The 15,776-nt window shown below is 37.5% G+C and overlaps 1 protein-coding gene across 3 annotated transcripts in view; it reads left to right on the top strand.

Annotated features, from left to right (window-relative positions):
* Positions 1–12,264, top strand: part of PPA2 (inorganic pyrophosphatase 2) — a 109,706-nt gene extending 97,442 nt beyond the window's left edge. For all 3 annotated transcript variants that reach the window (XM_074396530.1, XM_010340098.3, XM_039468521.2), the window contains one exon: positions 640–12,264. Coding sequence is in view for 2 of the 3 variants with exons in the window: in XM_010340098.3 (XP_010338400.2) it covers positions 640–668 (29 nt within the window). In the remaining variant the exon portion in view is untranslated. The remainder of the gene's footprint in view (positions 1–639) is intronic.
* Positions 12,265–15,776: the final 3,512 nt, after the last annotated feature.

The raw sequence follows: 15,776 nt of genomic DNA, 5'->3' as shown, positions 1-15,776 counted from the left end.
GCTCTCTGTAGTAAAATTTTCAAAATTTAAACATGTGCATCTATCATTTGTCTTTCAAAATATTGCAAGGTTTTTGGCTTTTTCTTTTAATATAAGATATTGAAAGAATATTCAACTTGCAAATTTGGAAGAAATATGAGAACTTTTTACTGTGAGTCAAGTATGACATGTTTAGAAAGGGGTAAATCCATAGACATGATTTCATGGGAAAGCAAACTGTATTCCTTATATGGTAAGCTAACAAATTGTGTCTTTGCAATACTATCCCATTTGAGGTATTTTTGGGGTAGTCAAATTTTACAGTATGGGCTTTTTCTAAACCTTTCATGCTGTAGTACTTTTGTGTTGTCTGCTAGAGACTAAAAGACCCAGAAAGATACAAGAAATAAAGTAGGAAGGGTCTAGAATTTTTAATGTAGTTTTATATAAGGCTTGGGCCTAATGAGAGAACTTAAGACAAAATTTAAAGGGAAATACCTTTATAATAGAGAAATGCAGCTTTAAATAGAGAGCTTATGACTGTTTGTATCTGCCTAAATACTTCCTAAAAGCCTAAATTAAATTTATTTAATCCCTCCCTCCTCCCTCCTTTTTTCTTTTATCCCTTCCCTAATGCCCTCTTCCCCATTTTAAATGTAGAGCAAGTGTGGCACTTCCTTGGCAAGTGATTGGAACATTTGAAATTCTGCTGTCAAGATTCCAGTTTCTAAGGACTTCAAGACTTTTTTTTTTTCCCCAAGTGCCAGAGATAAGGCAGGTCTATGAGCATTTACTGACTTCCTGTCAAAACTTCATTTTTTTTTTCAAACTTTTTGAGATATGCAATATATAAATAAACAGTAAGATTTTTGAATTACTCTCCTTTGGGCATTTATTGATATTTTGTTTAATTTCATAGCACAAATTTAGAGGCATTAAGTTGACCATTTCTAGTTTCTATACCTAAAGGAACCCAAAGATTTTATTAGTTTTTATTTCTATAGACTGGATGTAACAATCACAAATTCAATAAATGAAAAAAATTTGCGTAGATGACTGTTACTTTCCTTTTCATACTACATTATTCTTTTTTAAGTCCATTGCTGGTAGAGGCTTTAAATATTTAGCCAACCTCTATTTTCTTATTAGTGCCTGTGTAACTGCGTTAACATTTATTAAGGGTCCTTCCTGTAATTTATTGTTTTCGAAGTCCTAATATCCTTTTTATTCTCATTCATTCCCTTTATGGTGATGATTCTCAGGATGACTCTCATTACCTCTGTGGGATGACCCTCTCTGGTGATGACTCCTTCTATGGTGGTGACCTCGATAGCAATGACTCCCAAATCTCCATAAGAAGCCCAGATCTGTTTCTGGGGTCTGCCTATTGGTCATCAGTTTAAATGCCTTTGACTTCTCTTGTCCAAACCTGAATTCATCTTCACTTGCACATATGCTCCTCTCTCCTTGTTCCTGAACAATGGAATAACTTTCTCTAGATCTTCCACTTGAAGCCTTGAAATCATATGGAACCCCTCTTTACTCAGGAAGGTAATCTAAATGTTTATTTGTTGTCCTCATTTGTTGACACCCCTACTTTGTTGGTTTTCCCTTACTTCACTAGTCTCTTGTTATCAGGCTCCTATCTCTTCTCCATGATGTTGAGATCCAGCTCCTTCGCCTTATCCCCATTGCTATAGATCAGTATCATGCACTCTTACCTCCTAACCAAGTGGTTGTCCTGCCTCCAACTTCTCTCCCTCCATGCTATCTTCCACATTTCTAAACTGATTTTCCTAAAGCATAGATCCTATTTTGCTATGCTTTTCTCAAAATGCCATTTCTAGATTCTTGATAATAAAAATCAGACTCTCTCCTTTAGTCAGGAAACCCATCCTGCAGCCATACAATGCTACTCATTCCTCAAACACATCTTAAACTCTCACACTCCGAATACTGCACTTCTCTCTTACCAGTTTTGTCACTACTTTTTCTCCCTTCTTCTATATATCATCATTAACAAATTAAATTTGGTTAAAAGTGCTTTGTGGTTTACAAAGCACTATTATGATAACAGTTACTGTTTATTGAGCATCTATTGTATATCATAAGCACTGTTTCAGATACTATGTGTATAGATACCCCATATGCCCCATACTTGAGGCTCTGAGAAGTTCTATAAATTGCCCAGGGTCACACAGGTAGTTCAGTTTCAGAGTCCAGATTAGAACCCATGACTCTGTGACTCTGAATGATTTTTTCATCCTTCTATGCATGCAGTTTCTCACATACAACTGCCTTGTAATATAGGCAAAGTTCAGAGCCCTCCTATTTTATAGATAAGAAAATAGGTGCAGAGAGTTTAAATGATTATTCCAGGAGTAAATATTCTCTCGAAGTGTCTTTGGAACCTCTTTGAGGGACAACAATGAGTATAAGAGAAGAATGAATTCTTTTCACTTTTATTGATATATTAAGATTTTAAATTGTGAAAATGAAACTTATAGAAAGATAGAAAATAGAGTACTACTCTTACAACAGTTGTAAAAAGTAAGCTGGACTTATCAAGGGATAGACAATGGATTCATGGCATGTGGCATGTTAGTGTCTCAAAAGTTGGAAGAGAGAAGCTGTGTTTGGTGGTCCTCTTGTGGGACAAGGCACAGCTAGTATTTGTCCCCCTCTCCTCCTCACAGTCAGTAGAACTTGGATGCTACCTAGTTAGTGAACCTTGCTAGACAGGTAAATCCATTTGATACGGTGTAGATGTTTTGTTCACTCCAAATCTCATCGTGAAATATAATCTCTATGGTAATGAATAAGTTCTCACAGTATTAGTCCATTTTTATGCTGCTATAAAGAACTGCCTGAGACTGGGTAATTTATAAAGGAAAGAGGTAACTTATAAACGAAAGAGTTTTAATTGACTCCCAGTTCCACATGGCTAGGGAGGCCTCAGTAAATTTACAATTATGGCAGAAGGGGAAGCAAACATATCCTTCTTCACATGGCGGCAGGAGAGAAAAGTGCAGAGCTAAGGGGAGAAAAGCCCCTTATAAAATCATCAGATCTTGTGAGAACTCACTACCAGGAGAACAGCATGGGGAACTACCCCCATGATATAATCACCTCCCACAATCTTCCTCCCCCAACACACAGGATTGCAACTTGGATTACAATTCAATGTGAGATTTGGGTGAGGACACAGCCAGCCCATATCACTTGCTTTGGTAGTTCACGTGAGAGCTCACATGGGAGAGCCTGGCAACTCCCATTCTTGCTCTATTGCACCCACCCTGTCTTGCCTGTTATCTTACCATGGGACACACTTGCTCCTTTTTTGTCTTCTGTCACAATGTAAGCTTCCTGAGGCCTTCACCAGAAGCTGAGCAGATGTTGGCACTGTGCTTATACAGCCTGCAGGACGATAAGCCAAACTAAACCTCTTTTCTTTATAAATTACCCAGCCTCAGGTATTTCTTTATAGCAACACGAAAACAAACTAATATACCATCTGTCTACATTACTCCAGTTAATCATAATTGTCTTCATAGTATGCGATGTTACATAATAATAATCTTAGTATAGAATTTTGAAAGTGTTTTAAATTATAAGCATCTTTCTATGTTGCTACATAGTCATCACTGTTATGATGACAATTACATTTCATTGAGTGGCTCTTTCATGATTGTTTCAGAATGTCTTTCAGACTAGTTAATTTAATTTTTGCCAGTCCAGTCCCATGGAGCAAATTGAATAGATACTATACTAAATACTTTTAAAGGAAAACTACTGGGAAAATACAGAATGAATCATTGTTAAAACTGCCTAAAACAAATTAGGAAACTAAAATTGATCCATAGATGCAATTTTAATAGCCACAGCCAGTCCCATGAATGTGAAAAAGTATAGCGGGTGGAGTATCCAAGAATCATTCTTAAACTTGCTATTACTACAAATATCTGAATTTTTTTATGAGCTTTCATTTATTGTTCTCATAAGACAATCATTTCATATATGATATATGTAGTAGCATTTATTCAGTCTACAGAGGAGCACTTAAAGTCTGTTCCTCCATCGATGACTACATACATTTTTAGCAGTTTACGTGGCTTATTAATAACATGATGATTTAGTTTCAGAAGGGGTTTCATTGTCTTGCCATAGGCCAAGGTATGTCTTGCCACCACTGGTTTATCTTATTATAGTGTCTTATAATGTCTTACATGGTGAATCAAATCTTTAAATTCTGGCTAGCTTCTATTATTTTCATCCTTCTTTCCATATTCTGTTTTGTCAGTGGGCTCTATGAAATACCAGCATCAAAATCACCAAGAATGCTTCTTAAAGTACAAATTCCCGGGATTCCCTAAAGATCGAATCAATCAATTTCTGGGGTGGGGCCACAATCATTTTTCTTTCCCTCCATGAGTCTTATAACGTTTTAAACCCATTAGCTTAGATAGTCACAGGATAGATCATATTGGGAATTTTTCAGTGTTAATGTTCTGCTTGAGTTTATCTCCCTGCTAAGAAGAGGAGAAAGAAAATGAGATGTCTGCCTTTGTAGTAGATTCATACAAAGAATATTATCATTATCTCTTGTACTAAAAAAAAAAAAAAGGTGGGGGGGGGAAGTTGCACTAAGTTTAGTATTAAACATTAAATGTGGTTTAGGTTAAAATTTGAAAATTTACTTGATGAGAATAACTTCGTTTTCTAAGTTACCAAACTGTGTTAGATAAAGTAAGCCCATATAATTGGGCTGTTTATCAGCTCCACACCCAGGCTTATGTCTTCCTAGGATGCAATGAGAGATAAGCCTCGGTTTCTGATGTGGTAGCCTTGGAGAAGGTAGAACAGTGAAGAGGTGGCTCTGCTCTAACAGATGTGAGAGGAGACAGTGGTGGCCACAGAAGATAGAAGAGCTTTGTAAAATGTGCAAGCCCTAGTCACAGATTAGGGTTTCTGTGGTTGACCTGACATTTTACCCTGTTCTGATGACCTGTTAGGACCAGACTCCACTTCTCAAATTATGCCCCTCCAAAATATGACGAGTAGCCCATTGCAGTCAGGAAGGAAGGCATAGTCTGTTCTTTCCTTCAGTCAAAACATAACTGAGCTCTCTTTGTGTCAGATCCAACAATGCATCTGTCAACCATAATCTGAATAGCAAGACTCTAAAAGGATCCTTTTTCACCCTGAGAGGAAAAATGTCAGTGTTTCTTCTCCAAGAATACCCAATACATAGATAGTTGGGGCTCTTTCTCTTCTTTTGAGTACCTGGCTGCAAAAGATTGAATCAGGCAGAAAGATAAGAGGGATCCATCCAGAAGCCGTGCCATTACAATGATTTTATTACACAAGTCTGCTATTTTTAGACATGATTTATTATTTATGCTTTTGTAAAAATTCATTCAGCCATTACTTATTGACTGGCTATGTGTATGTGCCAGGTGCTATTATTTTAAGTTTTTAGCATACATGAGCATGAAACACACAAAATCCCTGCTGTTGTAAAACTCGCGTTTTGTGTGGGGAAGGCATATCTTAAACATAATAATTTGTCTGATATGTGATAGGAAGAACAGAGTAAGGAGAAATTGGGAATCCAGGTTGAGTTCAGGGGTAAAAGTAGCGAATTAAATTTTGAATTGAGTAGGTCAAGGCAGGCCTCGTTGGGAAGATGACAGCTGAGCACAGTGGTAAAGAGAAGCAGGAGTGAGCCTATGTGGGTCTCAGGCTAGAGCATAGAAGTAGCAAGGCCAAGAGCAAGAGTCCAAAAACAGCAAGGAGGCTTGTGTGTCTGGAGTGTAGGGAGCAGGGAAGAGAAGCAGAGATGAGGCCCCGGAGGGAGCAGGGAAATCAGGTGGGGCCTATGGGCCATCTAAGGACTTGCCCTTTTACCCTGGTAAAATGAGAAGCCACTGGAGGGTCTTGAACAAAGACGCAGATCATTCCCACTGCTGTATTGAAAACTGATTGTGCTGGGGGTGGGGGCAGGGATGGAAACCAGAAGATTATGAGATTTCTGTAAATTTCCTAAGGTGGAAATAGAGATAGCACATTTTATAACCAAATAGATTTTTGTAAGGGTTATTCCAAGGTATATTGCCACCAGCAATATATGAGATTTCTCATTTCTTCTTTCCTATTCTTCCTAGGATAGAATATTTTATTATTATCATATTGTTTATAATAGGTTTAATTTTTTCCCTAGATAGTTAGTAGCCATAGTCTTCTATGAATGTTCTTTGTCTTTTCTTTGTCAATTTATCCACTAGATCTTAATGTTTTTATCAATTATAATGGTAATCCCTAGTTCGAGGTACAAAGTTTGGATCCTAAATACTGGATCCAAGTTTAAAGAGTTTAGCCCACTTTCAAGTCAGAAATCTAAACTGAACCCTGAAAATATTATGCTAAGCTAACTAAGGAAGCCAGGGTTGGAAAATGCTAATTTTCCCTGTTTGAGACAGGACTAGCTGTAGTACCATCCCTATTATGTTATTGCTTCCTGTTCTCTTTAAAGGTTAAGAATGAAAATAAGATAAAAAATTTTAAGCTTTTAATAACACTGTAAATTGAAAATGGCTAAATAGTAATATCAGTACAGCTTTAAAAGGAATCATGCAGAATGCCAAGCAATGAGTCTTACCAATGTAAAGCAGCTAAAATTGGATGGCTGATTGTGCATCTGTGGTCTACTAGGAGAACTTAGTAGTTGGCAAGACCAGGGATTACCATCTTAACGCAGGATTGCTCCCCAGTTGGAGAGTAGAACATGAATACTAGGATTCCGGCCAGAATCTCATGCATTAGGAGCATTCTGTCCACAGGTGGATAGAAACAGCTAAGCCCACTGTGAAATCAGTAAGTGGACTTAGCTGTCTCTTCCTGTCTGAACAACAGCAACTCAGGCAAGACCATATGCTCACAGCCTCTTCTGTGCAAGGAATTCCTGGTAGTTTCTAGTGAGTGGTAGGGGCAGAAGTAGAACAGAGCTCTGGCTTTTGACTCGAAGACTAATGCCCTTTTCACTCTATCATGTTGCTTCTTAAGCTATTACTTATCCTCAAAGTACAGCTCAAATGCAGCCTTTTCTGTCCCCAACCCTTCACACTGAAAACAATTATTTTATTTCTGTGACAGCTGCATAGCACTGTTCATTTATTCCTCCATGATAGTATTTGGGTCATTCTGACTTGTATCAGAATTGTTCATTTTGTCTCTTCTACTAGATTATAAACTCACTGAGAGCAGAGATTGTTTTATGACAATGTTTTTGCATTATTGTTTTGCACATTAACAGTTCATGTTCATTGAATTTAACAGATACATCATCCTGTGAGGAAGACAAATATTCTTTCTACTTTACTTATTACATTAAGTGAAGTTTAGAGAGAAGTTAACTAGATTCCTGGAAATCACAGGTCTTCTGCATCTTGTCAGCATTGTAAGACTGCATTTGAAAGCATTTTGAGGGGCGTCTCTCTGCTCTGTTCCAAAGGCCCATGTGATATCTTTGAAATAAAAGAATATGTTTATTTTAAGGATCTCCAAAAAAGGAGACTTAACATATCTAAATCAAATGCCAGTTTTTTTAAAAAAAAATTTTAGCTTGTTTTTAGCATCTATGTAATTGATCGTATTCAGAGAGCTCCTCATAAATGTTAAGGTACAAAAAGTGATAAATATCTTCTTTTCAAAATAGAAATAAATGTTATAATAAATTAACTTTTTGTATGAATTCTTGCCTCCTAAAATTCTGCTCATTATTGAGATTTTACTTACAGTCCTTTCTGAATTATTTTATTATGTTTTTTGCTATGGAGTCTCCAAATGTAATAGTAAACATTTGCCTAATATCAAAACAAAAACCAATACCTCATTCTTTATGCATTCTATATACCTTTTAATGCAACCTAGAATATTTTGTGTTTTCTGAAACAGTGATTAGTGTTGCCAATTATGGGTTACTTTTTTTCTTTCCAAGTAAATACATGCTATCCAGAAAGTAAGATGCTGTGGGAGGCATCTTAGTAGTAGTAGTATGGAAGGCACTTTGAGAGTTACTCATACAAAATTCCTCTAATGCCCCAAGGCAAAAAGTGTAACTTAAAAAGGGCTGGTCATCACATGCTGACTTCTGCTTTTTTGTAGAGTATGAGAAAAAAATAAACACGAAATACTTAACAATAAAAATAGACTCAGGGCTCAACAGCTAAAAATCTTGTTCCAGAGTGACTTCTTACATGGGTTTTTGTGTAATTATTGATATTAACTTCCATGTTTGAAACTTGACCTTCTGAACTTGAAAGTAGCAGTAACTTATTTTGATTTTCTGTTTAGAAATACCACGATTTGACCACAGTGATAGAAGACCTAAATAATATGAAGAGAGTGGCAGAACAGATAAGAATAATATGCAGGGAAAATGAGAAAAACGTAATCCATGTGGATGTAAATATAAATTAATTCAGTTAATAAATTCTCATGAAAAATAGTATAAAGGGCACCTGTTGCACTTAAAACCCCACTTACTCAAAACTACTGTATTTCAGGGGATTTTTTTTTTTTCAGAGAAAAGTTAATTTTTTTCTTTTCCTTCTATAATATCATATATCATTCCTCTGACTTCTCATTTTCTTTATTTTTTTTTTAGAACAGTTTTAAAACTCTTAATTTATTAAGATTTTAGAACTCTTGGTAAGCTCTCAAGCCATAATTTTGTTTTTACCAAAACCTACTCCAGCTTGTATTATGGCCCACAAAACAAAGTACTATTAATGTCATTTGCATTAATGTCTGTTGTTTCTAGAATATGCTTAACCACTTACAAATGATTTTATCGAATACAGAAATCTACAGAAAGTACAATAGCTACAGACTGTCGTTGCTTTTCTGAATCTGAAGCAGGATTTAGAATATAGAACTTTTTGAACTGGAAGGAATCTTACTTATTGGAACAGGAATATAGAATCTACGGAGGTTAATTTTTAAAAGCCACATGACTAGCAAGTGATGGGAACTGGCTTGAACCTAGATCTTAGTGGAAACTTGTTTTATTTTTGGTTTTGCTTTTTGCCATGCTTTCTTGTGTACTTTGCCTCTTTTAATGTAGAAACGTAATTATTTGCCCCTTCACACTGTATGTGGTTAAAAATAATTGTGTTGTCTTGACTAAGGAAAAGAAGATATACATCACTTACCATTCTTTGCTGTAAATTTCTTTTCAACTGACAGCTGTTTAAACTGATAGTTTTAATACAAAATAATATTCTTCCTACAGAGATCTCTTTTTGTAATAAGACCTTGGTAGACTCTCAAACCATAATTTGATTTTTGCCACTGCCCTACCTGATAATACTGCTTTTAAGTGTGACTATGAATTAAAGATCAAATGTAAATTCAGGAATACTGTGTGACTTAACATTTTAAATTTTAAAATATTACTTGTGATTGACTCACAGCAACGTTTTTTGGACAAAATTATGTTTAATTATCATGTATGAGTCTGACAGTAAGCTCTTTTTGCTCATCCTTGGAATATTTCCAATCTGTGGCTCTCAGTAACCTATGCTGGGGACAGGAAAGAGATGAATGCAAATCTGTGCTGTCTTTCTCTTAACACTTATGTTGGACAATAAAAGTGTGTGTCAATCTAAGTTTTTCAGTGTTGAATGTTAATGATGTGTTAGTACTTTGAGCAAATGGGAGGAACATAAACCAACTATTCTATTAAAAATACTGTCTTTATATTAGCATCTCTTTGTGTAGATATTCTCCCAAGGTATAAAACAAAAAGTGCAACAAATTAGGTTTGCCACTCCTTAGTGCTTCTTTCGAATGTGCATTGAAAGAATGAGTTAAAACAAAGACAGGATTCCAAAGATAACAGGTGGTGTGGGAGCTGGAATTGATGTTGGCCAAATACTCCGTGGCACAGATTCATCGTCTCTAACCAATTGTCCATCCCATGAAAGCCTTTTGCAGTTTATTACAAGGAACATATTTTGTGAGGAGTGTTAAGAGTCGGTCTCAGTGTTGGATACTTGGGGTGACTGAGACAAGGAATTACTTAGTGAAACCTGCATGCGTACTAAAAAAGATCTGGTTTTAAAATGCAGTTTCAAGTTAGATTTCTTATTTTTTTGAGAAATAAGGTACTTTTTACATGCAGATGCTATTTGGCTTCTAACCCTTTTTCTCCCCTAAAACAGATCATCTAACGGCAAATGTTATACTTGATGGTTTATGGGGGTGCACACACATATATGGTTTAACGTGGTGTTTCTTGGAGGAAAAAGGGAGAAACAGTAAATGTTTATCTTCTTCAGAAACAGAAATTTGGTTATTGCTTTATATAGAATACAAACCTTTGATGACAGGATCAGTGCGAAAATTCTGTTCCCAAGAAACTAATTCACAAAAACAGTTATCTTTCTGTAATTTGTGAAAATAGGAGTACAACACTTTACATCTAAGGAAACAGGTAGTGGGTGCCTCTTTGCTCTTTATTATCACAGAGAATATGGTCACTAAAGCCAAAGCTGTCATCACATCATAAGAAGAAGTTGATAATTTATTCGCTGCAACTGATAACTAATAGATGACTTGGCAGCCTGAATTGTATGCGCTTTGGGATTAATTTTGGAGTCATTTCAGATTATATTTTTTCCCTACTGTTCTCATTAGTTTTCTAAACTAATATGCTATATACTTCAGTTTTGAAATTTTTTAAATTTTTAGTGTGTGTTTAGTAGGAAAAATATTACAAGAAGAAATTGATGGCAGAAAGGATGTTGGTTGAGGAAGCTTGGACTGGTAAGAAGTCACACCGAAAGGCTCACATAATTATGTTGGAGGTGTACCTGCCACTGCAGCTTCTCAAATGTTTGCATGTTAGGAGAAAAGGAGCCACATGTTGGCCTCTCTCCCTGTTCCTAGCATGGGATACTGGAAGTCATCAACTGAAAACACTCTAAGGATGGACAAAAATACTTATTGTCTGGCCCAAATAAAAGTTCAACAGTTGTAAAAAATAATTTTTCCTAAGGAGTCAAATATACGATTACATCAGTGTGATAGAGGAAGAGTTGATGTTTTGAATTTTGTTACATTATTAAAGTTCATAAAACCTAGAGGCTTAAGACAACCCATACATTATTATTTAACAATTTCTGTGAGTAAAGAAATCTAGGAAGGGTTTAGCAGGATTTCATATTTCCAGGGTCATTTCAAGTCTTGACTGGGGAGGATTTGGTTCCAAGCTTACAGTGGTAGATAGGCAGATCTGATTTCTTGCTCATTCCCTTGCTATATGGGCCTCTCCAATGTAGCAGCTTGCTTCATCAAAGTGTACAAGCCAATAATGAAGCAGAGTCTCCTAGCAAGACAGCAGTAACCATCTTTTGTAACCACTCTTGGAAGTGACATTCAGCAGCTGCTGTATCCTTTTGCGTAGAAGCAAGCCATGAGGTTCCCACGCTTGAGAGAAGAGATTAAACAAAGGAATGAAGATCAGGAGAGGGTCATTGGGCACCATTTAAAAGTGTCCCTACTATAACTACTACCCATAAGCAACAGAAATTCAACATAGGCCAGCAAAAAGGTTGTATGTGCGAAGATACCTACACTGTCATGTTCCAAGAGAAAACGTGCCGTGGCAGAGGATTTGCGAGGTTCACCAGACTTGAAAATTGAGGCACATAATGAGGAAGTCTTTCCTAGGAATAATCCTAACAGTGAGGGGCATGTAGTCAAGGAAAATATGATACATGCAACACATAGGCCAACAATAAGTAGTTATATCTATCTAACGCACTTTATACTACGGAATTTTTGTAGGTGTCCAGTGAGTAATGAAAAATATAAAAGATAACAGAGGAATAAATGATCTAAAGGGAAATAGAACAAGCTAATACATTTCACTGCTTAAAAAAAAAAAAAAAAAAAAAAAAAACTGGCCAGGCACCATGGATCACACCTGTTATCCCTACATTTTTGGAAGCTGAGGCAAGAGGATCACATGAACCTAGAAGTTTGAGACCAGCCTAGGCAATGTGGCGAAACCTTGTCTCTATAAAAAATACAAAAATTAGCTGGGCATGGTGGCATGTACCTATAGTCCCAGCTATTTGAGGTGGGAGAATCGCCTAAGCCCAGGAAGTCGAGGCTGTAGTAAGCCATGATCACGCCACTGTACTCCAGCCTGGTTGACAGGTCTGAGACCCTGTCTCAAAAAAAAAAAAAAAAAAAAAAATGAACAAATTGTTTTCAAAATTAACATGTAACTGTCAAGGAACATAGCACTGCAACCATTGAAAGAGTTTGAGTTTCTCACACTTGACTTTAGCTTTCCAGCTATAGGGCAATGGCAGTGCCAGGGCATTTTTGTGGGTGTACAAGCTGATTGGGGAGGGATTTGTAGGGTGTGAGATATCAGAAATACTATGTAACAAAAATGTTAGAGAAGTGATGAGACAGTATTGCATAATTGTTAAAACCTTTGGCTTAGGCCGGGCACTGTGGCTCACACCTGTAATCTCAGCACTTTGGGAGGCTGAGGCCGGCAGATCATCTGAGGTCAGGAGTTCGAGACCAGCCTGGCCAACATGGTGAAAACCTGTCTCTACTAAAAATACAAAAAAAAAAAAAAAAAGCCAGGCATGGTGGCATATGGCTGTAGTCCCAGCTAACTTGGGAGGCAGAGGCAGAAGATCACTTGGACCCAGGAGGCAGAGTTGCAGTGAGCCAAGCCAAGATCATGCTACTGCATTCCAGTCTGGGCAACAGAGTGATACTTGGTCTCAAAAAAAAAAAAAAAAAAAAAAAAAAAAACTTGGGCTCAGAGTTTGAACAGACTTAAATTTACTTCTAAATCCCTTTACTTTGTAGTTGTATGATCTTGAGCAAGCTAACGTTTTAGTTTCTTAATCTGTTAAAATAGCTTTACCAATAGAATCTATCTCAGGGGTTTGTTTTGCGAATTAAAGGAGATAATACGTATACCATTTAGTGGCATACAGTAAATATTCATTTAATATTAATCATTAGGCCGGGTGCGGTGGCTCAAGCCTATAATCCCAGCACTTTGGGAGGCCGAGGCGGGTGGATCACGAGGTCAAGAGATCGAGACCATCCTGGTCAACATGGTGAAACCCCAACTCTACTAAAAATACAAAAAATTAGCTGGGCGTGGTGGCACGTGCCTGTAATCCCAGCTACTTATGAGGCTGAGGCAGGAGAATTGCCTGAGCCCAGGAGGCGGAGGTTGCGGTGAGCCGAGATCGCGCCATTGCACTCCAGCCTGGGTAACGAGCGAAACTCCGTCTCAAAAAAAAAAAAAAAAAATATATATATATATATATATATATATATATTAATCATTACTATTTCACAAATTGATAACTGCCCTGGGAGTAGAAAGAAATGAGACAGGATGAGTCAAGGTTTGGGCCAAGGATGATGAGAGAATGATGAATTCTCTCACAAATAGTATTCATTCACAAATAGTAAAGGTGACCTGTAGTTTGGGTGAGAAATTATGAGATCAGTTTCAGGCTTGTTAAATTGGAGATGGGAGCATGCAACAATATATAGCAAATTCTTTATGTGCTCAGATGGGAGGTTAAGCTGGAAGTGACATTAGAGACACCATGTTCTTAAGATCACTTAGCCATGGTTGATTGATCCAAGGTGATCACCTCACCCTTTCCCTTGACTGTACCTCGTGCTGATATTTATTCAAGGCCTAAGCCTAAACTGAGCTAATAAATATCCTTTCTTAGAAATCTGGATTTGAGATCAAGACATTGCAACCCAGTCTTCAGGCTCTCTAGAACAAGAGATATAAACTCAGAACAGTCTGCACACAGGAAAATGAAACAGTCACACAGACAAAGAAAACAAAATTGGTAGAAAACTCACATGGTTGTGTCTCTGATCCGAGGTATTCTTTATTTAGGCAGATTCATTCTTGCCTAATATCATTAAATATCTTTTTAAAACCTATGCTAGTTCAAGTTAGGTTTCTATTACTTGCAACACCCAAATAATACCAAGAAACTACATCCAGGTGGTAACTGCAGGCACTTTGCATGGGTAAACTACCTGAAGGAACAGAAAAGGAATGAGAACAAAACTAGTTGGCTTTGTGGGTGTCAGAGAAGCCAAAATAGGAATGGAAGTTTAGAGGGACAATTGTATCAAGTGCTAGTCTCTTTCTCTCTCTCCTCCCCTCTCTATCCTGGAGCTGGAACAATCTTCGTCTCCTTTTGGACATCAGAACTTCAGGCCTTCCAGCCTTTGGACTCTGAGGCCTAGTGGTCAAGGAAGATGAGGTCAGAGGGAAGCCCACTGAATTTAGTTTTGGGAGTTCCCTCGCAGCTTAAAAATGTCTGCCATTCTCAACAGACTGTGATGAAATTTCAAAGTTAAAACTTTTTTATTCTTAGCAAACAATGGTCCATCCTTTATAAATGTCTTTTATTCAGAACACGTTTAGTATGCCTGTATTTAATTTATATCTGTCTGGTAAATGGGTTGACTTCATTGTCTGTGGTAGTTGTGGTTCAAAACAGTCTGACCTTTTAGAGGCAAGGTTACTACTTATTCCAGCTGAGTCATTCCTTCAATCTTGAGGTTAGGAACCAGCTCAGAAACAGCTGAGAGTGACATCACTGTGGCCATTTTAAAAGGCAGAGAAAGAAGGGTACTTCAGGTTGCTTCAGAAAGAGTAGAACAGAGATCTTCACAGAAGAGAGAGGCCCCATATCAGAAGGAAGCGTGATCCAGAAGGATGGAGCTCATTAGAGACAGACTTCTCTGAGAATCAAGAAAGATTCAGAACAGGTGAACTGAGTAGATTGTGGCTTTTGGAAACTGATAACAAAGCAGCAAATGGCGTAGCTTTTTAAACACTGCAACCTGACTTAAGAGAGACTCCCCCTGTAAAGGTAAGGCTGAGGGATGATCGGTATAAACACCTTAGGAAATGTACGTTACCTCTTATCTACCCCCAGCCGCTTTGCTTTTCTTGTTACTGCGTGATTCTATTTATTTGCGTTTGACAAGAAAATGAACTGACTTGTGTAAAAAGTGTGCGTATATGTGTTTTAAGAATAGATGGTAGGTTGTTGGTTGCCCGGATTTACATTCTCCAGGTTTAAATCACTGTGCCTTTTCCAGTAGCCAAAAGAGGCATGCAGTTCTAGAAGCACTGACTGAGGATCCAGAGGAGAAAAATTCAAAGATGTTCACTCTAATAGTACCAGAAAGACCTCAAGTCACTCTGAGCCTCAGCTGTAGTCCAAAGGGGGAAAATACCATCCTAGATTTTTCTGTACCAGATTTGGGTCCTATTTGGAGATAAGATAGAGGCATAAAACTTTGAGTGCTTATAGAAAACACTAGTTTTAATTTGCACTGCGTGTTGCCTGCTGACCCATATTGCTCTCAGTATGAAAGGTGTTGTTGCAGTGATCCCTAGCTGCTTTTTCTTGTTGTTGTTTTTGGACCCCAAGTTAAGTATGATGGAAACCTTCCAAATCTGCCTAGATTACTGCCAAGGAAGAGATGGGTGCATATTGATCCCTTGCCAGGCAAATGAAAAACTGGCAATATCCTGGGATGAGCTCTCCTGCTGCCAGTTTAGCTGTTGCTTACATGTGGCCAATGGTTGTCAACACTCATGGTGAGGGGGGATAGGCATGAGCTTGTCACCTCAAAGGCTAGGTTACCAGATTTAGCATTGTTTAAAGAAGTAACTGGAAACACTCAAAGTTTAACATCTG

This window comes from Saimiri boliviensis, chromosome 3, assembly GCF_048565385.1.
Source record: "Saimiri boliviensis isolate mSaiBol1 chromosome 3, mSaiBol1.pri, whole genome shotgun sequence".
Classification (NCBI taxonomy): domain Eukaryota; kingdom Metazoa; phylum Chordata; class Mammalia; order Primates; family Cebidae; genus Saimiri; species Saimiri boliviensis.
The sequence above is the reverse complement of the archived record's forward strand: the minus strand, read 5'-3'. Positions and strand labels throughout refer to the sequence as shown.